This window comes from Empidonax traillii, unplaced genomic scaffold, assembly GCF_003031625.1.
Source record: "Empidonax traillii isolate 1590-97213 ecotype Southwest subspecies unplaced genomic scaffold, ASM303162v1 scaffold1131:size219079, whole genome shotgun sequence".
In the NCBI taxonomy this organism is placed as follows: domain Eukaryota; kingdom Metazoa; phylum Chordata; class Aves; order Passeriformes; family Tyrannidae; genus Empidonax; species Empidonax traillii.
Genome location: NW_020956324.1, coordinates 148,846 through 174,536, shown reverse-complemented (window position 1 = coordinate 174,536; position 25,691 = coordinate 148,846). Strand labels below are relative to the sequence as shown.

The 25,691-nt window shown below is 36.9% G+C and overlaps 1 protein-coding gene and 1 pseudogene across 1 annotated transcript in view; one reads left to right on the top strand and one right to left on the bottom strand.

Moving 5' to 3' along the window:
• PLCZ1 (phospholipase C zeta 1) overlaps window positions 1–23,722 on the bottom strand; it is a 44,984-nt gene extending 21,262 nt beyond the window's left edge. The window contains exons 1-7 of the mRNA XM_027905216.1: window positions 23,617–23,722; window positions 22,945–23,068; window positions 19,224–19,458; window positions 12,791–12,992; window positions 11,050–11,194; window positions 9,106–9,261; window positions 1,566–1,805 (exon numbers count right to left, since the gene is read on the bottom strand). Coding sequence (XP_027761017.1) covers window positions 1,566–1,805; window positions 9,106–9,261; window positions 11,050–11,194; window positions 12,791–12,992; window positions 19,224–19,458; window positions 22,945–23,068; window positions 23,617–23,630 — 1,116 coding nt within the window. The 5' untranslated portion in view covers window positions 23,631–23,722. The remainder of the gene's footprint in view (window positions 1–1,565; window positions 1,806–9,105; window positions 9,262–11,049; window positions 11,195–12,790; window positions 12,993–19,223; window positions 19,459–22,944; window positions 23,069–23,616) is intronic.
• Window positions 23,618–24,923, top strand: LOC114068824 (annotated as a pseudogene).
• The last annotated feature ends 768 nt before the right edge of the window (window positions 24,924–25,691 follow it).

The following is a 25,691-nucleotide window of genomic DNA, read 5'->3' as shown; positions in this document are numbered from 1 at the left end:
AGGGTCTTCTCTCTCACTGTGAGGTACTAAGTGACCCTTCTGCTTAGCATCACTTGGGAGCTAAGCAGGGGCAGTGCCCAGCAAAGAGCTGACAACGCTCGTAATGTTTACAAGGCATTAAAGCTTCTGAAGGCAAATTCTCACCTGGCAAAATAATAGAGATTCCCTGCTCATGGCTCTTAAACTGTGCAAAGTTCAAGTGCATTAATTATTCTGGGGCTATGTCCCATGAGGAGCAATGGGAATCTACTGTCACACAAGTCCTGAAGAACACGACTCTCTGGATGAGGCAGGCAGGGACAGAGGCAAAGCCAACAGCATCGCTGGGGTATCCTGGCTGTGGATTCAAATGCTCTCACACCCTCCCATAATGGGACCTCAGGCTAAATACTCCAACAGAGTGGAATCCTGGAAACCATTTTCTCTTCTGCCTGTGAAATTTGACCACATACATGTTGTTTCTGGTCTGGAGTATGTGGTGTTTGTTCTGGTCTCTGACATGATCTTACAAATATATTTGACCCTATTATCTGGAAAGTTGGCCTTTCCTCTTCAAAGAGGACTCCATCCTTCCTCAGAATTTTTCCTTACTATCTCTCTTCATCAGGTGGAAAGAGAAAAAAACAAAGATCTTGACCATCAAATCATTAAAAGAAAAGGGACACAGAAAAAGAAACTGCCTCTCAGCAAGAACACTGGGTTCTGAGGAGCACTGCCAGTTTACCCACATTCAGGTAATTAGAGCATGATGTGGCTGGATACACAGTGAAGCTTAATGTCTTTAAAAACTTGAACAAAGCAGTTTGAATCCTGATGATGCACCAGGTTCCCATGGTAGAGAATTATACTTGCTTTTAGATGCGAATTAAGTTCAATTTGACTTTCAAAAAGAAGATCACATCCAATCTTTACTCTTTCTTTCAGAAATAATACTTAATGTTAAGTCTTTGCATGAAAAATGTAAAAACACCTTTTCTATTCTAAGTGCTGAAAAGATGTTTTAGCACAACCAAACATTTCATGCATAAATCCAGAACAGAAGAAAATAGGGGAGTGGGAACTCTTCAAGATCTCCAAGATAGACTGGTGGACTTCAGGAAGAAATAGTTAACTCTGTCTGTCATCATCAGGAACTGCTACAAGTGTTCTCCAGGAGGGCCTTGGGACCAATAAAATATTTGGGCAACTTCATCTTAGATCTATTGTGGTACTGAACACCTGGGGCAAGCACAAGACTTAAAAGAGAAAAATGCAGTGGAAGCTCAAGATGGGAGCACAGGGAAAGGTTGCCTTTTATTTGGATACTAAAATGTGGTCCAGTTTGGAGTTTCTTGTAAGAAGAGGAAAACTTTGAAACACTGAGCTAAAACATGTCATTTCAAAATGCATTGTTCTAAGTTATTTTAAAGTCTAGCTTTTAAATTTAGTCTCTATTAATATATATATTGAATAGTCTCTATTAATATTATTATCTATATAATAACAAATTCCTTCTTCTTAAAAGAAAAAGAAAGAAGCTAACACACATCTATGTGTTCTCTATATTAAACCAAGACAAAAGTTACCTTTGACTTTTTTGAAGGTGGTCCGGATGAAGCTCTACTATCTTTTCTTCTTTTAGAGGGACTCCTGGATCGGTAAAGAGCGGTTGTGTCATCTGTCTCTTCATCAGACAGTAAGTCAGACTCAGACACGTCTTCAGTGTCAGCAAGAGTCTCAGCACCAGTCTCATCTTCCGTCCTGAGCATACCTTCTTCAAGTGTTCCAACTTTTTTATTTTTTATCAGAACTTTGAATTTTAATGCCTGTAGAAAAGAGGTTAAACAGCAGTAACTAGAATTTTGTGTGGATTAATTGTAGGCTTTCGTCTCTTGGTATCGTTTAACCCATGTTCAAAGTTGTTTATTAAGTATAATGAAGTGAGATGACAAAATGAAGCAAAGATAGATATCAGTGAGGGAAAAGCCAAAAAGAAGTAAACCAAACAGAATCTGGGGATCAAAGCACATGACAAAATGTGACTATCTAAACCCATGACAGGAGAAAAGGCTCTCTACCACAGTTACATAGATGCTGAAACCATGAAAAGATAAAAGCAGGAAGTGTCAGAGGTGATGGCCAGGCAAGGCATAGAATGTATGTTTTTGTACTACAATCTTAAATATATACATATACTTAGAGACGTGTATCTGATGTTAATTTGGATGTTATTTTAGCTATTATTGCAGCTGCAGGAAATTCGTTGCCCTATCTAATTAGTGCCTTTGTGTATATCTGTCTAGTGCAATAAATTAAAACTTTTTTGTTAGTTTACAGTGGATCCTCATGCTCATCTGATCAGGTAAGTAACAGAGTTTTCTGATTTTCCTAAGCAATTTCTCTGTTTTTAAGCGGGCATGTTTCAGCCTTATAACATAATGTAAAACGCAGGGGGGGAAATCATTAAATGAAATCAATTCTTAGAACATGGCTTTCGCCTATGCACCTGAATCCTGTGAGAATAGATTTCCCTTAGATTTATGAAATAACATTCATAGTAAAAGAGCTATTATGTAGCAGATATTCACCTCTACAGCTGCACGCAGGAATTGTAAGCGAGTAACAGGACTTACTATCATTCTCGAATAAAGTGATCCACAAAAATATTCCTTAAGTTTCATAAGCACTAGTGAAAAGGAAGTTTATAATGCTGGGAAGGTTACAGAAACAGGGAACAAATAATCTCACAGTAAATGAAAGGTAACTGACATGTTGTATTTTAAGGTATCCATTAAGTAAATGTGAAAAGTACAGATGATACAAACATATAAAACCAAATTCTATAATGGAAACTACAGCCATAGGCAAGGGAATAGACATTCCGGTTATTTACATGGCAATCTCCATTGCTCATAATCCCCTCATCACTTCAGATCTTGTGTTAGTGGTTTGCCAGTGTGCCAGTGGAATGAGATATCCTATGCTTAATATCTATCAATGCCAGGCTGCTGTAAGATTTGATTAGTCTCTCTGCACTGGTGACTCAGAATAAGGATGCCCTTTAACATTTCCTTCATTTCTTATTGATGCACTCATTTTTTCTCCCTGCGATATTTTTAGGAGCGTTTTAATATGATTAATGCTACTCATAATTTTTAAGAGTTCTGGATTTTCCTTTGCATGTTCCTACTTCCCAATATTTAAAAGCAGTTCTGTTCACTTTTGGTGTTGTATTTCGTTATTTGTAGGTAAGATTTAAGCCTACAAATTAAAAAGAACAAAAACAGGACCTGGTATATAAGGAGAGGAAAACTTTTCTATGGTTGCATTACTACCTCCTAGATGTAAATTTGCTTTAAGTAAAAAAATGCCATAGCATGTGTGTGTGAGCCTGTAAAAACGGGCCCTGATGTTTGAAGTCAGTTTCTAAAATTCTGTTTATGAACTATCAGCAAAAATGTAAATACCCTGAGGAAGGACAAGTTTTTTAAGGTTTTTTCTTAAGTTTTCTACAAAGATAACATTTTAAATCATTAAAACATTTAAATATTTTCAAAAACCGTTACAGAGAATACTCTAGCCATACGAAATTTTGCTATTATTTGGCCAGAAGCAAATTCCAATAATAGTTATCCGAAATCACAGAAAGTAAACCCTGAACTGAAAAAATGACACACCAAGGATTTTAAGTCCAAACTTCAAATGTATCTTCAAAAAAAAAGACCTATAACAAATCTATGGTTACAAAACCAGTGACTGTGTGAAATTGGAGTTCTTTAATTGGTAATCAGCAGTGCTTAAACATGCAGCACCTTTTTCTCTAAATGTCCAAGCCTTTTAAAAGAGCTGAAAGGTCCTTTAATGAGCTGAAAGTCTGAACATTCATTTCGACTTCTCCTTTCTAGTTTTGATATGAAAGGTAAAATATGTTAAAAATACACTTGCTATGTACTTCTATATAAACTGTAAGCATAATAAAAAATTTAAATATGTAAAACATAATAGATCTTCCCTAGAGCATAATGGGACTTCAAGGCTGGCATAAGCAAAAGCCTCCAAGTACCATCAACTGGGACAAATATTTACATAATTAAATGAACAAAACTTATTTCTTGTACATTCTGCTTAACGTGATGTACAACACAAATCAGAACAGCTGAACTTGACTCCAAGACAAAATCATGGATTTGGATCAGGCAAACCCACCCAACTGACCACTGCAATTAATGTACAAAAGGACAAAATTAATCTCTCAGAAATGTAGAGAATAAACTCTGGTTTTGGGTGATGAATATTAAAAAGAGAATAACAGCTTCCCCCATTTAGTTTTCTCTTTTCCTAACCAGCTGTAGGTGCTTAGTGAAAGTAAAAACTAGTCCTGAAAACCTCTCTAAGTAACAAGGTTAGAATCAATATAAGTTTTACATAGTTTTCTATTTCAAGACTTATATTACTGCCTTAAATACTGATATAGGGTGAAGATGCAACACCTCCTGTGAAGCCTAACATAGGGATAACTCTTAAGACAATGACAAAATTTCTTAAGTAGGACTGTTAAAAACACCCAACACCAGCATTCTGCACTGATTCAAGAAGAGAATCACTTAGTAAAAGTGTGAATGGATGTCTTAGTGACAACTTTTAAATCACAGTTGTCAAGATACTTGAAATCAATACTACCATCAGTGTCTGAGCTCTAGTTAAACAGATATTAATTGTATGAGGAGTTCCACTTTAGCTATCTCATAACAAGTTTTCATACAACACATTTACCCAAGGAGAAGATCCCGACACTGAAAATTACAGTCCTGTCTTGTGCTTTTGTAATAGACTTCATGTAAGTCTGGTCCAAGGCTAAACAGCTGTGCTATATCAGAGGTGACAGTCTGCCTGGGCAAGTAAATCTCTGGTGGATGGATTGGAAGGAAATCCAAAGAAAGATGGTTACAGGTTGGCCAGGCTAATTAGTACAGTTTGCTTGGGGCCTTCCTGCACAAATTCTTTACCACAGTTCAAGGTTCCAAGAAGATACCGTGGATCTGATTTTTATACAGCAAATAAACCACCAGTCTAAGATCTACCATGATTTATGATACAAAATATAGCAATTTTTTTTTAATTATCTTCTGAAGCTGTTTTACAATATAGGAAAATTATCAACAACAAATAAGTGACTTTTGCACGTTTAATATATTTGTGGGAAAACCACGTTCCCTGAAAAAGACTGTAGAGTATAATGCCCAGAAACAGTATAGGAATCAGATGAGTCTTCAGTAAGTTCTCACTAGAACCTAGAGAATCCAGAAATTTTATAATAAACAATTTTCTTATTTTATAGATCATCATGCTACATTTTCAACATCTTTCTTCTCGTTTTTGTAAAGAATAGATGCCATAGGCAGATTGAAAGGCAAAACAGTGGACTAGAAATGTTTTGACTTGCTAAGAAGCAAAGATATTCCCAATGCAAAGACTTGGTCAAGACATTTGCATACTTGACTTGTAGGTCAAAAAAATAGGAATGAATCTCATCACTGAAGCAACAAAATTAGACATGCTAAAGCAGCCTTGGTCTTGAATTTCTCAGTGAAAATCTTCATGTCCTAGTTTTTCAATGACAAGGAAATAAGATTATAAAACCCTACAGTGTTATACAGGAGAAGTAAATATGGGGATGGTTAAACTGAATATTGAATGGAACAGCCAGAGGTTAATCTGACCATTACCATTTTGTCAGATGTTACAGTTAGTCAGTAAGGATCTCTTTGCCACAGATCATAGCTTAGTACAACCAAGCTTTGAAAGTTTTTGAAAGTTTTCTTGGTGCAACAGGAAGAAGGGAAGAAAGTGAAGTAGAAATATGAACACACACTCCAATATCATATCTAGATGTTGAAGACTTCAATACTTGGTTCACCAAGACTGGTGCGTTCTAGGAAAACAGACATCATGATTTTAATAACTGAGGGGAAACCTTGGCAATCCTGGCCAGAAATGCTTCTGAACCACCACAATACAGTAACTGATCTTGCAGCTGTGTGGTAAACATTAAAGACAACTTGCAAAATAACAGTAGTTGCCACTTCACTTTCAGTCAACAACACATCAATATCTCATTCCACTTTTGTGACAGGAAACCTGCAAATAATGGAAAATTCCTAAGTAGCTCTTGTATATATTCTGTCAGCAGTGTAAGGCAGTTTGATGTACTGCAAAAATAATCGAGGAACAAACCTTCATCAAAAGCATCAATGTGTTTACATTCTTTTCTGTGTTACATTGGGGGCTTACTTATTTCTTTCAATAGCATTCAAACTTCTTAGAGAGGACAGATACAGAAGAATAAGTGAGAACTTATTTATTCTTGGATTCTAATATTTTCTAAGTTCGTCTACAGACTGCTGCATATGACACTACATTCTGTCACTTTATATCAGCATATCACCAGGACTGCTGGTGCAACTGGCAGGGATCTCTGGCGCCAGCCAGTGATGTCAAATGTAATTTAATGTGGGAATGAACTCAAAGGATCTGATATTCCAGTGAATGTTAAAGGAAGTTCATGAAGTCTCTTTAGGAGCACCACAGTGGCCAAGATGTGAGGAGACAATGGCAGTGGGTCTTTCGCTTTGGGTGCAAAATTATCTGCTTGGGAAGGAGGTGAAAGAGATTGGTGAAGCTTAAGAGTAGTCTCAGTTTCTCATTGAATAAGGGGTGTGTGAAAGACAAAAGTCTTCCCTTCCCTTTCTTCCACGTGTAGAGAAAGAATTGTATGTTGAGATGCTACAGAATACAGTAATATTCCAGGAAATTACCAGTACTAGTATAGTCAGCTGGAAGGGTGCATATATGGCTGAGGGCAAAGAATTAAAAAAATCTCTTTTCCTGAAATTTCCTGGGGGGTTTTCTCAGGGCAAGCAAGTATTAAGAAAAAGCAGAGACCAACAGTGTTCAGTGATCACCCAGTTTTCTTTTTCTGGACCTCCTTAGACCAGATCTTGGAAAGGTCCTCTTGGACCTTTCACTTAGAGTGGCAGGAGACATCATTGCATGACCTGTGGTCCAGGGAAACATCTAAGAATGGGTTTGCTCTGCATTTTATTCCTTCTTCCTGACACACACAGTCACTTCAGCTGGCAATGGTATAGCTCAAAACGTACTTAGAAAAGGGATTAGAAGAGTGACCAGACACCAGAGGAGAAAAAAATCTCCATCAAAGTCTTCAAAACACCAAGATCTAAAAAGAATCTGTAATTGGCAGAAGTTTCTATGAAGTGTTTGGAGAAACTTCATGAACAGACAAGAGAATCATTTGAAGAACACTGAGACTGTTTGTTCCCTTTTCTTACCAGTGTTCAATCTTGAAAAAAATGAGAGTAAACTATATAGGGGACAGCTTTTTTTTTTTTTTTTTTTTTTTAACACTAACTGAGAATCCTTCTCACACACAGCATTTTAAATTCATCATTTATAGTTCTGTAACATCTCTTTTGCACAGCTTAAGCAAAGGAGGTTGAAGACCAAATTCAGCATCTGACTTACTCAAATGATAATGATTTTATCCAGGCATTGAATATACACAAGGTCCCGAGCCTTAAAGTTGTGATGCCACTAAACTCCTTTTGAATGTGGACAAAAAAGATGATCTTCAAGAAGATGCTCTCAAAAGTCAAGCTTACTACTCAATTTACAAGTTCAGTCATAGCTGCATATTTCCACTGCTAAGTAAAATCCTATTGATTTTTCTTACATGATTGCTCAGGGCAGCTAAAATCCTGATTTTTGTTCATTCTCAAGATAACAATTTATTAAACTCAGACTTTTGTAAACAGTTGAGGACAGTGTTATTATTTAGGTAACCCTTACATCTCACACAGATGTGTAACGCATCTCACATCACTTTATTACGTTAAAAGCTCAGGAGAATGAATCTCACCTGAACAGCATTTCCATACTTCTAGACCCAGCAATGCATTTTCAGGCAAAAATTCTACAAAGCTGACATAATGAAAACTCTAAGGCATGGGAATATGAAGAATGAATTTCCTAGGTCACAGTAACCATACAGTAAGGGACACCTCTTAAAAAGTAATATTTTTAAGTATGTGATTCAGTGACTCCAAGATTCATATGCAGTACAGTGATTTTGTGCTTGATACAGAGAGCATATGATCCTTGGACAGGTAATACACCGAATCCAGTCATGCTTTGAGAAGCTTCAAAACAAACCCTCCTTTTCAAAGTGATACTGGACACTGTGATATTAAAAAATGTAATGCTACAATAAAAAAAAAAACCAACTATGTTGAGTGAGAAATATATATAATAAATATATTTACAACTACATTGTTATGGAAATACAGCACTATGCATTTTCTTTAGTGTATCTTTTGGACACATCTCTTAAAAATATTTTTCCTTGATAAATCCTTAAAATCCCTTTGTGTGTGGGTTTTTTTCCTTGTGACAGTGTTTCCTCCCCACATTTTCAATTGCATTCTTTTTCAATTACAGTAAAAAAAAAAAAAAATCACTGGCAAGATTGACAAGTCTAAATAAGTATTTTGGATGTATGCATCATGCCACAACAGATTTTAAAAAAACTTTTGTCCTTGAAAGATAATTGTGTGCAAAGGCTGGAACAGTGGGAATTTATTTGTTTTAGTTTGCAATAAAATTTTCAACACCCATCTAATTGCCTTGTCTGACTTCATATCCCAGGGGTCTGAAGCCACCAGCTGAGAAACAGTCTTAGGGAGAAACACACTGAGAATGAGAGAATGTGTTTCCAGTAGCAGAAATCAATAAGAAAGTTTCCTCATCATTGTTGTTGCTGCCAAAAAAATTTGGATTCAGGTTTCCATTTCAATGACATGTTTAAATTTCAGGAATTTCCTTCAATTTAAACAACAAAAAATAAATTAGCAGATAACAGATACACTAACATATTTTTTTCATGTGGCTTTTCTGTCCTGTTTATATATAATTTTTGTTACTATCTGAGGTCTACTTCAGACACCAGAAGTGTTCCATACATTCAGTTGCAGAGAACTAAGAACAAGCAAACAAACAAATAAAACACATCTTTTTCCATATCTTTCAGAGAGAAAAGTGCAAGGTTATTACCTCAGGAGAAGGTAGTCTAGTCATCTCTGTCTCACCACCAATTGGTGAAGTAAGAAGTTTGTCACCCAGAATGCTTTTTAAACACTCTGCCATTACTTCCTGTTGTTTAGGGCTGCAGTGGTTCTCCAAAGACAGTACAAGTGGATAGGCAGATGACTGAAAATATAATTTAAAGATTTTATTATTCATAAAGAAAAAGAAGATCACTTGCTTTTGCAAAATATCTTATTTAAAAGTCCCCTTGCCAATCTATATTTTCCTTTATTTTCAGATGTTCAGAATATAGGTCAGTTGTTCCAGGTTAGTAACACAATATAAAGGCTCACAATATTTATGGAAAAGAGAAAGCACAATTGAAGAGAAAAATGTATCTTCAGGATGTAAAAGGGGGGTTAAAACAGGGCTAGACATATACAGAGGTGTAAAAAGAACCCTTTGGTTTTTAAAAGGTAAAATCAGATTCTAAAATTAAAATTGACAGAGTACAGCAAGATTAAATGTCTTTTGCTTTAGTTTATGACATATTTTAATTGGTGACATTTCAAGCTGAGTATCCTTAAAGCTTGTCCAGAGATCATTGCCTTTACATGAACAAGCTATACATCTACTTTGTTCATAATATCACAAACTTTTCTTGGGACTCTGCACACTTTGCTCATCACAGTACTCAAGCAAGGCAGATAGAACAAGGGAAACTGAGTAAAAATCAGAGAAGAGCTCAAATAAAACATGTCCATTTAGACTGCATAAGTTAATCTCATAATTTGCCAGTAATACTGGTGGTTACTGAAAACAAAAACTGAATAAAATCTTTGCTTGAGCAGGACCTAAATTGTCTGTTTATAAAGGAAGTGCTATTTTTTTCACTCTGTCTTCACATTTGTCCCCTCAGCATTTGCTTTTGACCATTAATAGAAGTACAGCTGGTATGAACCATTACCTATTGTGATTTTATCATCTTACTCTAACTTGTCCCTGTGAAATGAAGTTTCTACTACAGTCAAGTACAACATGTGGTGGATTATCAAGAGCAGGAGAATTATATCTAATGGGTTTTGAAGAACAGTGAACTTTTAAAATCAGAGGCAAATTAAATTGTATATAGAAATCAGAATAGAAAAAATCCACAGCTTTGATTAACACTGAGAAGGTTATAAACATACACGTATAAAAGTCCATATAAATGTACTATCACAGATGTATACATTTAAACATAATTCTGGCCTGAATTCAAGAGTTGTCTTAATTTCATTCAGGACTTATTTGAGCAGGGTTTTTGTCAGAAACCTCTACAAAAGCCTGAGACAGTGCCAAAAACTCTCCACCTTTTGCTGCTTTGCCAGAGATGGGCAGAGGGGACACTGCCCTAAAGAGTCACCTGACAAAAAGACATCAGTAGCTTGCAACCCTTATCAGGTTCAATAGTTAAAATAAAAAGGGAGGAAATGGAAAAACAGAGTAAATCTCAAACTCAGCTATAATATAGTATTTTTGTCTATTTCATAAACTCACATGTAGGATAGAAGACGGACTGATAGCAACAGAAGAGCAAGTGAAGCAAAAAGATTTAACAGTTATAAAGGAGTAAAGCACCAGACTGATTCTGAAGCAGTTGTTCACTTCACATTCAGTCCTTGATTAAGTGAACTCAGGTGAGCATTCCACCTAACAAACTAAGATCACCTGAATTCTTTGCAGCAAGTTTGCTTTATAATCATCCAGCAAAATATGTTTACTCTTCCTTTGAAAAAAAATTAAAAATAAATGAAGAAGAGATAGCACCATTTTCCTGTGATTAATTTCTGCCCACTGCCATAAGCACTGCCTCTGTTTGCGATTGTTTTACTCTGGAGAATCTCTGACAACAATCATGTCCCTGGGCTTTGTTAGAGCCACCATCACATCGTAACCAACCTGCATATACATACATGTGTACAAACATACCATGAAGGCATACTTGTCAATCACATGGATTACAGAACGAAATGGAATTTTGCTGGTTAAAGTGTGGCCGTGGTACACAACGGGTTCGTTGTTGGAGCCATCCCAGCAGTCGATCTCCAGGCAACGACACCCTTTCAGGAGAGCACTTCAGAAAAACAAGAAACACAATTTTATGGTCAAAAGAAGGATATCAAACTTTTTTATACAAGTTGCTGTATTTTTGTTTACAAGCCACATTGATTAATTACCAAAAAAAAGAGCCTCTATTCTTTTCATCATTAAAAAAAAAAAAAAAAGAAATCCTATAGAATTATACAGATATGAGACAGAGCAATACTTTCTGTTGTTTATCTTCTGTAAGTTAGGTAATGAACTATATTGGAGCATTAATGAGTAAGGTATTACCTGAATAACCTTCATTAAGAAAGTAAAAAAAGAGGGTAAAAGATTTCAATAAAGGAATTGCGGAATAAGGGCAAACTGTCACTTAAAATAGAAGAATAAATGGGCTTTTCTATTACTTTTCCAGGACTTGCCTGCAAGTTTGAGGATCACTGTACTTAAAAATAAGAGCATTGCACTTAGAGAGTCAGGTTGTTCTTGGTCTTTATGTAATTCAGTTGTTCTACCCCCACCTTACTTGCAAGAGGGAGTGCTAAAGTTTCTTAGGTGCCTTAAATTTACCAGTTTAATTTTTAGTATGTTAATGAAATCCCTTAAAGGTCTTAGGTCTCTAACATTTGCCTTGTAACTAATTGAAACATTTCTTCCACATTATTTTACTTAATTACCAACCTATCTCTTACATACTGCCCTTCACATTTACAACATCTCAAAGATGCCTCTAGCTGATTTTAGCACTTTCCTCACACTAACAGCAGATAAAGATGAAGAGATGGGGGTTTATACCCTCTTTGTAATTACTTTCAGCAAGGCAGTGTTAACATCATATAATTTTTAATACTCCTATAAATTCACTAATGTTTCTGGTGATTACAAGTCATTATAGAATATCCAGAGAGCCACCAAAACAAAAAAAGAGCTGAGATAGATGACAGTTCCAAATACTTTCACGTCACTAACGTAGTACAAATAATAGGAATGCTGGACACTTTTCTTCCAAGTTCTTGATAGTTTCTGCCCCTCTATGTTGCTGTCATTACACAATCCCTTTTCTTCTTCCCTTTCTTGGCAATAAGGCATCCTGGTCATCAGGTCATCATCATCTTGGAGTCGTACACTGCAAAGTTTTTTCTCCCTCCTGGCTACCAGAGTGCCCATGTTTTGTTATTGTTGTTTCTAAACTTGCAGCATGCACTGATCACAGATATCCTTGACATACTCCAACACACTGTGCCCTTACATCCTATATATTGATCAGATTAGATATTGTCTGGAAACTTCATATTTGTAACAGGGAGTTATTTACTTTTGCATGGCATGTTGGGAGTAAAAACTGATTTAATCATATATTGTGCGCCATACTATAGACTCCATTTGCTGAAAGGTTGATTTTTTGAGGTGCAAGTAAAAAAAATGGATTGTTTCCACACTATGAACAGATGGTTTGGCAAGTATATTGAAAAGTCTATACACAAAGTAAAGTACCACTCTCCCATTTTCAACTTGTATCTGTGATGGCTTTGTTCCTGATTGCCAAGTAGGATTATACGTGACTTAGTATTCATTTAAAGAAACAGACAAAGGATGTTTAAAATATTAAAAATCAGTATCTAAATACCTGGTATATCCCCACAGATGACTGGGTCCCATTAGCTGGTCAGCTATCAAGTAGGTGTTGTGGGAAGATGAAATAAAATAGTCACACAATGGTTGGTTCATATCTTGGTAGATGGTCTTGTGCTCGGTCTTAAATATTGAACATTCTTCTGAGTTCATGTACCTTACAAATCCTTCAAATGACATTTGCTTTTTTTTCCTCACTGGGAAAAAAAAAAAAAAAAAAAAAAAAAAAAAAAAAAAAAGGAAAAGCAAAATATCTCTGATGTGAAGCTAAACTGACAGTTTATATACTTTCCATAATTTTAACAGCCAATTCTGAACTGCTAAAGGGTAATACTTTCCTGCAATTTTGAAATTCCTAACAAACATACAAACACAAACATCAGATAGGCCTGATTCTGGGGCTGAAGTGGTTCAAACTTTTGAGAGGGAATAAATGTGTTCTGACATTTTTATTCTTCTATAGACACCAGTAAGAAGAGTTTGCAGTAGTCCTTGCTGTTTAGTTTTAGAAGGTAATGTGCACTAAGATAATCTTTTTTTCTCTTTTTAAAAGAACAGGGATTGTTCTCCAAAACATCAGTCAGAAGCAGACAATATAATCTTGCAAAAACTACGATTCCTAGCACCAAGTGTCCTTCTCAGTGGTGAAAAATTCCAAATAAATAGTAATTAAACAATGTGTAGAAATATTTGAAATAAAAATAGCATCGTAACAAAAGAAATTACTGCCCAGACAGATGAATTGCAAATCAAGGTTATTACATTACTGCATTTATAACAAAATGAGCTAATTGCCTCCATAACAGTGATAGTCATCCCATTTGTTTTGGTTTTAACTGATTTAATGACAAGTAGAGCCATTACACTGCCAACTGCTGCTCCCAATGTCATGTTTTGTACGTAATCATTTTGCAAATGATATAATCTCAAAAGTCAGCTTTGCTTCAAAACAGAGTTTGAATTAGTGAGGGATTTTGCCCATTCTGACTGTAAAATAACCATTTTGTCATCGTGGTAGGCTAGTGATATATAAGCATTAAGTAATCCAAGATTATGTTAACAATAACTTACAGATCCATTTATACAAACTTGGGGGGAGGTTGGGAATGGAAAAAAATAAAGGAAAAAAGCCTGCACAAAAATCCCTTTTCTGACCTCTTAATTCTTAATACAGCTATAAGAATCAGAATTTATGAGCTAGAATTGCAGTTATCGATCTTCAGTATGTGTACAGGCTGAAAGTTTTACACCTGAATGAGAATTTATAGAAAATAATCATTTCTAAATTACACAGGTTTTTGAACTAGAAAACTCGCAATGGTCTAATTAATAATATTAGGCCAATAATATTATTGGATTGGGCTTAGGTAGTGCATCAGGAATTTCTTTGATCTTTTAACTAATATATTTGCAGAATGACATGGCTACCCTGTTGACTCTTGATAATTGTATCTTACTCGGTATCCTGACTCTGATTTATCCTCATGCACACCTTATGTCATTCAGTGCTTATAGGAAGTGGTTTAACTTTCTACTTTCTGGGTCCTTAAAAAGCAGTCTGAATTTTTTTACATGTTGCTCAAAACAGAATACATTCATTCTGGATGCTTTGTTTATAATTAATTACATGAATGGTAGACTTAATTCCTTTGAAGTGAAGGCTTCTCATCAATGAAATCTAGTTTTCATTTATTTTTCATGCTCTATATATTCATCTCTATAACTAAACATCAAGCTGGTAACTTTGTGCATGGGTGGGGGGTTGGCTATTTACTAATAATTCTTACTTTTATTTACTAACAATTCTTACTTTTTTTTTGTCCTGCATTTATCTTTTAAATTAGTGAAAAATACTGACTTTCCAAAGTTTTGCTTATTTTCTGAATTATTTATGATGCTTTCCTAGCTGTTCTTGTCATTAACAAAAGTTAACTGTAATATTCTCCAGAAGAGAAATTATATGTAGATAAATAAGCTCATGACCATAGACCCCCCAAAATAAAAACATATTATTACTTTCTTAGTCTGTACATAAGATCTTTGACTTCAGAAAAGCACTCAGCTCACTTTTCTAATCAAAGGAATAAAAATCTTTGTATTTTTACACAGCTGATTACAGTCCCTTACATTAAACTGGCTTATATTTAATTTTCTCAGGGATCTGTAGTTGCTGCCACTGAACTGTACCCAACTGAAGTCATCACCATGTTTCTGGAGAACTACAAAGTTGTGAATTGATCAGACCTACCTGTAAGCAGGAAAGAGTGGCTTTGCACTAACAATTCACAGAATCAGAGATCCCTTGGGTTGGAAGCGACCTTAAAGACCATCTCGTTCCATCCCCCTCTACCTTGGGCAGGGACACCTTTCACTAGACCAGGTTATTCAGAGCCCCATCCAGCCTGGCCTTGAACATTTCCAGGAACAGGACATCCACAACTTCTCTGGGTAACCTGTTCCAGTGCCTCACCACCCTCCCAGTAATGAATTTCTTCCTGATACCTAATCTAAACCTACTCTCTTTCAATTTGAAGCCATTCCTCACAGTCCTATCACTGCACACCCCTATAAGAAGTCCCTCTCCATCTTTCCTGTAGGCTCCCTCCAGGTACAGGAAGGCTGCAATTAGGTCATTGCGTTGCAAAGCCTTCTCTCCTCCAGGCTGAACAAACCCAACTTTCTCAGCCCTTCCTCATAGCAGAGGTGCTCCATCCCTCTGATCAATTTGATGGCCTCCTCTGAACTCACTCCAACAGGTCCATGTCCTTCCCATGCCTGGGACCCCAGGGCTGGAGGCAGCTCTGCAGGTGGGGTCTCACCAGAGCAGAGCAGAGGGGGCAGAATCATCTCCCTCACCTGCTGCCCACACTGCTTTGGATGCAGCCCAGGACACAATTGGCTTTCTGAACTGTGAATGCACATTGCTGGCTCACACCCAGCCTCTCATTCACCAGCACCCCCAAGCTCTTCTTGCCAGGGCTGCTCTTGATTTGTTCACCCCCCCTGCCTGTATTGATCCTGGAGATTCTCCCCACTCAGGTACACGACCTTGAACTCATTAAACCTCATGAGACTCCCATGGGCCCAGTTCAGTTCTGGCAGCATGGGCAGCTCTGTGAACTGAGACATGCAAAAGACCTTCACGTGTACATAAATGACATACCATTTGATAAAATATCAATATATCCATTTGGTGTAGAAAGAAAAAGAGAAGCCAAGAAACTATTTTTTTCCTCTTGTCATCTCTTTTTGTTTACAAAGTTCAGTGCTTTATTCTTGCTTTCCTCTTTTGGATAGTCTGGAATATATTTTATTAATAATATTTTTTTCTAAATCTAATTTTAAAAAATGGGTTTCTTTATTCCTCCTGTTAATGTAAACTCCAGCTCTGCCACATATACAAATACTGTCATATCAGAGAGGAATTATAGGTATAGCCTGAGTATATGAAGGACTTGGGTTACACGATACATTATTTTTAGAGTTTATTACATTCTGCCTAATTTATCTTGGAACTATTTTGAAAGTATAGTGGGGATGAGAAGAGCCTGACCTGAATTTGAGACTAGGAAATGGAGAGAAAGGTGTTTTCCACATTTGTAATGCATGTATGTGTTCTTTGATTCCCAATAGCTAACTTAGTATTTAAATGTATATGTTACTTGGCCCACAGTTATAACTGGTGCATACTGGAATAAATATCTGAGCTGCAGTGGAGTTTTCTAAGGGCTCATATCCCATAATTGCCTTCTTCTGTTGAAAGCTTTTCCTGAGACTGGATATTTACACACTCTTCCACATATCTGAATTCTTGTGCCTTATAAATCCAGAGACAGACGTTGTCATAGTTGAGCTTTTGTTGAAATTTGGTTTGCAATGGCCAATGGGATCAAATTTTCTCTCCTGCAAATGAATGCTTTTTCCATCTTGCTCTGTCTTTCACACACTCATGAACACAAAAAAAGCCAATAAAACAAACAACAATAATAAAAAAACCAAAACCAAAACAAATAAAAAATGCCACAAATGCCAAAACAAACAAAAATACCCAAACAAACAACAACAACAAAATCCCACAACCCAACAAAGTTTAAAAGACTGTATATCCTAGGAATAAACTGAAAATGGTTTTTTTTTATTCACAAATACATTCTGGATTACTCAAACTCTTTATCCGACAGATGCTTATATTGTTATTTACAAAGTAAGCAAGTTTTCAAGACAGGATTGTATTTTTGCCCTGTTTTTGTACTGCTTAGTAGGAAAATAGACAGGAGCAGAGTCTTTGAATGGCACTACACTGTAAATAATAGTGGGATGCACCTTCTTATCTTCAATGTGTCCCTAATCCTATCTATGTAAATACTGAATAATGAGCAATATTTTTTTAAAAAAAAAAAAGATATATACCAAGCTTTTAAAAGAAGGTGCATTTAGCTGACATGTTTTCTTGAACCTCATTTAATGACTCAAGACTTCTATTCAAAATTAATAATAAAATGGAGAGATAATGAAATATTCGTGTGAAATAAAACTGACATTTGGATGTTAGTAAGACAAAACTGTCAGGTGTGAATCACATATTCATATTTTGTGATCAATTCCCTGAAAATGATTCTCTCTGCCAAAATGCAACCTTTTAGCACATACCAAAAAAAAAAAAAATCTGCTAATGCAGCATTTTGCCATTAGACATTTAAACTGTACAATAAAAAGGGAAGAGCAATGTATTCCACACTGTTCCTGAACCAGCTACAGTACCCTCAGAGAGTTAATTCAGAGCTATCTGGCTCAATAGCATTGGAAAGTCTTCTCTCTCTGCACAAATGTTGGGGATTTATTAATCATTATAGATGGACTTACCAAAGCTGTATACAGAATCTAGTCAGTTTTGATCTTAATCTTGGCATACAAGTGCTATCAAGTTTATCAGATAATGGTTATTACTATTAGCAGACCAGTCAATCAAGTGTCAAAATCTGCCCTTTTCCCTTTCTGCAATACACAGGACAAGGACAGCAGATGAGTCCAACAGATCGTCCTGATGAAGGATATTCTATACCACAATTCAGAAAGACAGTTACACAAAATGGTCTATCACAACACCACATGAGTTATTTATCATGTCAATCATAACTGGGACTTTCCAATAAATATGTTTGAGTGGGAGTTTTAGTTCCCTCAAAGGAACAGTGAACAATACAGCTATTATTTCATTTAGCAAGATTATTTCCAATTACAAGACAAACAAATTTTATCACAGATGAAGAAACAAACAAGAATTTGGCTCAGCATCTGAAATTTAAACCAGACATGAAATTAAACCTGCGGAAACTCCAGCTGATATTTAGAAATGTGTTTTCTAATGGACTAAAGATTTTTCATTGTTTGACTCTGTTATAGCTTTTAGTTTTCCCATCAAAACCGATAACACACACAAAAAAGGAAACTTTTAAACTTATAATTTATACAACTACTTGGTAAACGTAATAGCCCCCAGAAAGAGCAGAATATATTCAATAAAATATATTCTAATTTGAAAGGCAACCTTAGAGAATAAAGGCATAAGGAATCACATCATGTGTAGCTGTTACTGGACAGTAAGTGTCTCTTCAAGAAACTCATTGAAAGAGGGATCCATTTTCTTCTTCTGCCACAGCATCAGCCTAGATACGTCAGGGTTATTATCCCAAAAGAAATACTTTCTCCTTGGGTTTATTTTTTTTAACCAGTTATCAAATCCACCCATTTTCAAGAACTGGGAACCAAGGAAACTGAAAAATTAAACATCTGAAATTCATATTCCACTGAACAAAGTAACAGCTTGCAATAAAACACATTTAGGTCCTTCTCATAGCTTAGTTGCAGAATTTGCCTCAAGTTATGTTCAGTGAAACTCAGCAGAAATGTTACACCACAACCTGAGGCAGCTTTCAATGGCTGAAGAATACACCTTACAGATTTATAAACCTCTCCACATCTCAGAATTCTCGTGATTCAGAAAGGCTGATCACAAGGATCTTACATGGGGCTTATACTGCAAGTAAGTCAAGGGGACAAGTCTTGTCTGTGGCTCTGCATTATCAGTAAATGGCTCAAGGGAGAGAAGACAGTGCAATGAGCAGACAAGCAACATGGTAGATAAGAACCCTAAGGCAAACAAATTAAAAGTGTTCTGTAATGACCATCAGGGAGTTGAAGAGCAGAACACATGGGAGGACAAGGGAAAAAGAGAAATAAATGACAGAAAAAAAGAAGAGAGCAGAGAAAGGATAGCACCATGAAAATTAATGAAAACACAGAAAGAAATAATAAACATACAAAAAGGCATTGCTTTCAAAGTAATAAACATATGAGGTTCTTGCAAACCCCAGTCCTTGGCATAAGTTCTGTAAATAAGAGATATCAAACACTTGGACCAGGCATACCTTCATCAATGGGTTCATACTTCGAAATAAGTTCAAAGGCAGTTGTTTCAGTGGCTTCAGTGTGAAATTGTTCCTTCACAAGGAATTTAATGAGCTGGCTGTCAGGTAGAATTTTGCCGTCTGGCGAGTAAGCCCGGAATAGTTCCTGGAATTCAGTTCTGTGCACAATAGCTCGATAAATTGCCTTGAAGTCATCCATGCTAATTCTCTGTCCCGAATGTTTGTCAACTGTTTTCTGGGGGAAAAAAAAGCAACCAAAAATCCACCACAAAAAACAGTCAATACAAAGATATGAAACGATACAAAGAGACACACAAGGCACTTAATTGTAACTGATCATAAGAGAGAGAACCAAAGAACAATCCTCAGGCAACACTGTGTTATCAGACCATATTCCTCAAATTTTAGATTTGACTTTGTGTGCTAAAATATTTTATACAGCTTTAAATGGACTGTGTGACATAATTAGCATCTAAATAATTACAATAAATTTATATTTAATGTGTATGCAATATTAAAGCACATTATGCAAAGTCTCTAAAATGATGTGCATTAAAATAAATTTGCAGCATGAAAGTTATCAAGTGGAAAATATATTTAATATAATACCTCTCCAACAGCACTTTAGACCATATTGTGAATACTGTCCATTAAATTTGCATACAAAACACAGCAACCAGTTAATTTAAAAATGAAATAAGGATGACCAAATTATCATGAGATCCAAGTCTTTCAAAACATCGCATAAGAAACACTATTAAACTTTGAAGACAAGGTATTTTATAATAACCTATGATATCATGTTCTATTCTTAACAAGCCAGAATGTTTAACTTAGATTAATTATCCATACTTTCAGAATTCTTAAATTGTAAGCTTGTTTTTATAGAGCTTACAAAATGTTAGCATAGTAATTAATTTCAACGTTTCAGTATAAAAGTCACTAGAAAAATTAAAAGGGCAAAAGAATTTGAGTGGAATAGTTTTTTACCATTTCTGCATTGAACACTTCTCTTAGATTTAATGATTCTATTTTTCCTTTAAATTTTTTTACTCAAGTAATTGTACATACAAAATACAAATGCATCTAACATTTTAGCTTGCATTATTCTTAAAAGTTGCCAAAGTAAGAGAAATTTGATGACAAAAATACTCACAAGAATCACAAATAAATGGCAATTCATTGCCTCAATAATTATCACTGTAAGCTGATAAAAAATCCTAATTGTTAGCTCCTCAAAGTGAGGCTACCAAAGAGGCTAAATTTCAGCATCTAAAACATGTCACTTACTTCCCCAAAATTTCCATGAGCAAGAACTTACTTACTTGAGCTCTGGTTTTGATCAAGACTTTAATCAAGACTTTTGATTATTGCTAAGTTAGATTAGTTTTGAATCTATACCATAAAACTTAAAAGTTTAATGATAACATTACCAGCTCCTATGGAGTTCCTACTGTACTTCTGAATAAGTACAACAGTAGGGTCAGAGCACATTAGCTGATGGAAACCAGTACTAAAGTAAATTTCCTGAGGAGTTCCAGTGAAAAATCTTATAAATTAGTACTTCAGTATTTGCTTTGAGTTTGTGAAAGAGAATAACAATGATAATTTTTAACAGAAATTGCTAGTAAGAAAATATTTCAATAGAAATGCTAATTTTACATATTTCACTAGCGCTGAGAAATTCCCCACCTAAGGCTGACATCTTCAACCTGATTTTTAAGATCTTTAAGAAAACTGCAAATTTGCTCATAACTGTTAAAGAGGAAAAGAAATACCAACTTATTTTGGAAATAAAGAGTCTATCAGGACTTGGGAGACGTTCAGTCAGGCAGTGGCATGAAGAGAAGCTGGGCAAAAAATTAAAGTTTCTATCTCACCTCTTCATGAAATACAGGCAATAACACACCACAGGAGAGCTTTTCAAATTAAAGTTATAAAAATCATGTTGCTATAAAAAGATAGATATAAATTTCTTCTTGGGAGATTTTTATTATTCTTCTTTTTATTAATGCACATCAAATCTTTGCAATTCAAAAAAAAAGTATCTAGACAAAGAGTCTTGAAGGAATTATTTGAAAATGGATTATTCCTTTAAAATCTTAATGTTCGTAATTCTGATATTGCTCAAAGGAGCGTTACAGTAAAATAAACTCAAAGAGAACAGACAAGAAAAAAAGCGCAAATTATTCTTTACAAACTATGTTTTCTATAAAATGTGGGGTTTATGCATAACCATTTGATTAACTGTTGATGTGTAGTTACTTAAAAAAATGTCAGTAAGATTCCATTCCAGGCTCCTTTGTATTTTTACATATTATTATGCTGATGAAATATTTGGACTCCCAAGCTACTCAATACATTTAAATCTCTCTCAAATAGCGAAGAATACCTGTCAGTACTGCTACAAATAACTAGATCAGGCTACTGAGTATAATATGTTAAATACAACTAGCTCAGGCTTGTTCTTTGCAGGTCACTTCCTCAAATAATTACTCTCTTCTCTACCCACAGCTGACCATCTCTCTCGATTTTCTGTCAGAAAGCAAAGTAGATGGAAAACTGAGGAAACAGAGAAATACTTTTAAGTTCTCATGAGATTCTCAAGGTTGGCAATTCTCTCAGTGCAGTGCAAGTTCCAAAACCACAGGAAGCCTCTTTAGCAAGCGCTGAGTTCACGCTGCTGGTTTTACCTTGGCTTGACAAGGCAGAGAACAATGAGAGAGGAACATGACAGAGAGACGAAATCATAATGCCTTCCCTCTTCCTGTCTGCCTGTCAGCATGACATGACCTAAAAGCTTCTGACTCGCCATAGTTAATTCTCCTCTGCCAAACTGGGGCAGAATCAGCCAGTTGGTTACAAAATTCTCAAAAGAATCACACACACACACACCCCCCTCACACATGCATATATATATATAGCCACTTGGTTTCATTCCCTTAAGAAAAGAGCTTTACCAGACAGATATTTTTTGGGGAAAAATAAGGTAGAAAGAAAAATCATACAGCTTTTGAGTCATTACTAGAAAGGACCTGAAGAACATGTAAACCCAGGATGTCCCAAGGCCCTCAATTTTGCACTGTTTGCTCACTGGGACTACATCCACTTTTTGAGAGTTTTCTTCCCTACACTAAATTAACTCATTAGTAAGTCCAATATCTAGCTGTAACCTTATGGAAATATTTTAAACAGTTCCATATATCGTGTAACCTTATGGAAATCTCTTAAACAGTTCCATATATCTAGGCCCAATACTTTCCCTGGGTGTTAGAGTGCAATTCCTATCCATTCAGGCACACCTCTTAAATCCTAGAGAAGAGGTGTAGTGAAGAACTGAATTAATAGGTGCTTCATCTGTGTTGGTCTGAAGCCTGAGTAGCTCAGACAAGTCCATGTTGTCCTGCTGGCAAAAAGATTTTTAGGAAGTTGCTCTAATGGCTCTGTCTAGATTCAGACAGGCATGTCTGGGCTCCTTAGCTTGATAACAGAAGTTGGATCAGATGAAACCAGAATATTTTAAATTTTCTCAATGATTTACATTCTAATGCAAGCCCTTGGTTATCTATTTTACACAGAGACAAAACTTATTTGCTGATTTTGCACACTGTACTAGCATGAAACACACTTCTAAAAAAAAAAATTATAGTCAGTGAATGTAAGACACTTATGTAACTGAACTTCTGAACTTATTTCATTACTTAACCCACATCTACCTTACCTTAAAAACATGTGTTACATGTGCCTCATCAAAAGGTATTTGCATTTTTTCAAGCAGCCTCATGCAGCCCTCTAAATCAATATTCCCAGTCTTGAAATCATTCTGAATGAGAGACCAAAACCACGTAGGAGAGATGAGGTTAAGGAAACTTTTGGCCCACGACACTGCCTTTTAACAGGGGAAAGAGGAGGAGAAGTTTAGTTTTGTTAAACCTAAGAAGCTTGCACTTTGGTTTTCTCATACTCTAGAGCATTCTTGACTTCTGATCTCTGGGAATGCAGCAGGCTTTGAGGCGTGAAAGGAGAGACTTTTGCTCTGTTCCCAAAGAGTCCGAGAGCAGTGACAAGAAGGGCCAAAGGCAGCCTCTGAAGGAAATCAAGGGGTGGCCAGGGAGAAGAAAAGGGTGCAGTGAGAGGAGGGAAATGTGAGGGAGGCTGAAGGGAATGGTGGGGAGTGCCAAGAAGCCTCAAGGTGAGTGTGCCCAGCACTGCGCCCACCCAACCACCATCAAACTGCTACAGACTGGACTGGCTGCCCCCGGCCCTCCCTGACACCCAACTGGGGATCCCACGTGTGCCCAGGCTGGATCCAGGCCTGGGGGGAAGAGAGACGTGTGGCAAGTGTCACAGGACAGGGAGAGGAGGAGGAGGAGGTAGAGCAGCAAAAGGATATCTGTTCTCATCCATGCTGGCTGTGCATCGCCTGCTCCAGTGCGCTCACTGCAGTGGCGTTGCCAGAACCTCGCTCCGGTTCACAGCGGGCTCCTCATCCCACGGTGCCCTCTCGGAACTGTACAGAATGTTTGCTCCCCCATCCCACTGGTGTTGTCCCGGTGCCGCTCTGGTGATGTCACAAAGTGCAGATGCCCAGCACAGGCCCCTTCCAGCCACTGCTGCTCCACCCCTGCCACCATCTTGTGCCTCCTCCTTCGAGCGCAAAGGGGACCTCATGGCCGGCACTCACCTGCCGTCTCCCACCCCTTGGACAATCCACAGCGCTGGAATGTGCAGCAGGCAGGAGCTGTGCGAGCCAGAGAAGCTGCTTCCTATTTTCAGCCAACTCTGCCAGCGTCCTGCTGGACAGCTCAGCCAGCTTGTCCGAGGGGTGCCTGCTCTGGTCCGGCATGAGAAGCTGGTGAGGCAGGAGGCTGCCACAACAACATCCTCACTCTCGCCCAAATAAATGAGGTCATTGTGCTACTGACCCACCGCAACAATTTAGGGGTCAACCCCTTTCTTTGGTCCTCAGGATAAACTCCCTTCTGAGTCTGCCCACCCTGGGTTGGGGGCGGGGGGAGAAGCAGCAGGTTCCAGGTCACAGTATGATGGTGGATGTGGGGGAACGGGTGAGTGACACCCCCAAGGGATGGAAGCACACATGGGTTGCCACATTCCTGCCGTGTGCTCAAAAACACCCTGGTTAAGAGGAGCTGTCTGTGCCCTGCTTTGAGGCCCACCAGTATCAGCCTTCGAATCACTGGAACAGGGCTGGACTTTTGCCCTGACTCCATTTCCCACTGATGTTACAGGGATCCTTCTCCTCCAGGCATGCCGCTTCAAAGCTGCCACCCTCCATGGAAATGTCAGCAAGCCTGAGAGTGAGACTCTAAATGTGACAGACCAAAGGCAGTTTGCCACAGATTTTGTGAAAATTGTGAAAGCTGAGGACACCAAGTTTCATATTGCCATTCTGGAAAACATTCAGGCTTTGTCAGAGGATATATGAGGGGGAAATCTGTGGAGGAAACTCCCCGTTACTCACACTTTTATGAAGTGGAATAAACTATTGAATGATCAGCATCTGAACGCCAGTGTCTCCAATGTCAAAGTGACTCCATGGTACTGAAATAAACTCTTTGATATGGTGTCCTAAATATAAAAAAGAAGACAAAGACAAAATGGGGTTGTTTAGCTGATTTATTTCTGGATCACTCAGGAGAGTACAGAAATTTCCATCAGTCAACCAACACTTTAAAAATAATTCAGGTCTGTAGTGACTGGAAATAATTTACTGTATTTTTCTTTTTCATTTACTTCATGTACTTTTCAACTGCTTTTAAAGATAGTAGTAATGGTCAAAATGTCAAAGGCGGAATAGTGCTGCAGGTGAGCCAGCAAGCAAGCTCTTACTTCCCTTTGCAATTTTAACCAATATGACATTCACTTATGTAACTTCATAATAAATAAAGCACTGGTTATAAGGAAAGTTGGTAAGGTAGGTTGGCAAAGATATTGGGACATTACATTTAGATTTTTTTCATTGGTACAGCCACCCTGTAAATTCAGCCTTCAGGCTTGGCTTGCACAGGAGACATCCCTAACACAGGCACAGGAACAAAGGGACATCAGTACACAGGAGGAATAAATATCTTATAGATAGTGCAGAAGATATTTGAGGACTGATCATGGGTGTATGCTGGGTGCTGAGGCATTACAGAATAAAACAGTGCTACTTCCCTCCTCCCTGTGTTTCTTGCAAAGGCCAAAGCAATGTATGTGATTTAGGTTTGCATTCAAACTGTAATGGTGGTTATTTCCTAATATTTATCACAAGTTATTACAAATGCCTACCACCTTTGCTGTTTTCTGTAAATATAAGTTTTAATTACAGTTTTATGAGAAACAAGAGCTAATTTCAAGCAGTGATGTAAACACTAAACTTGAAAAATATTGATGATTGAACATTTAAACATTATATTACAAATGCTGGATATTTTTACTGTGAGCACAAGATTTTGCTGTTGTTCA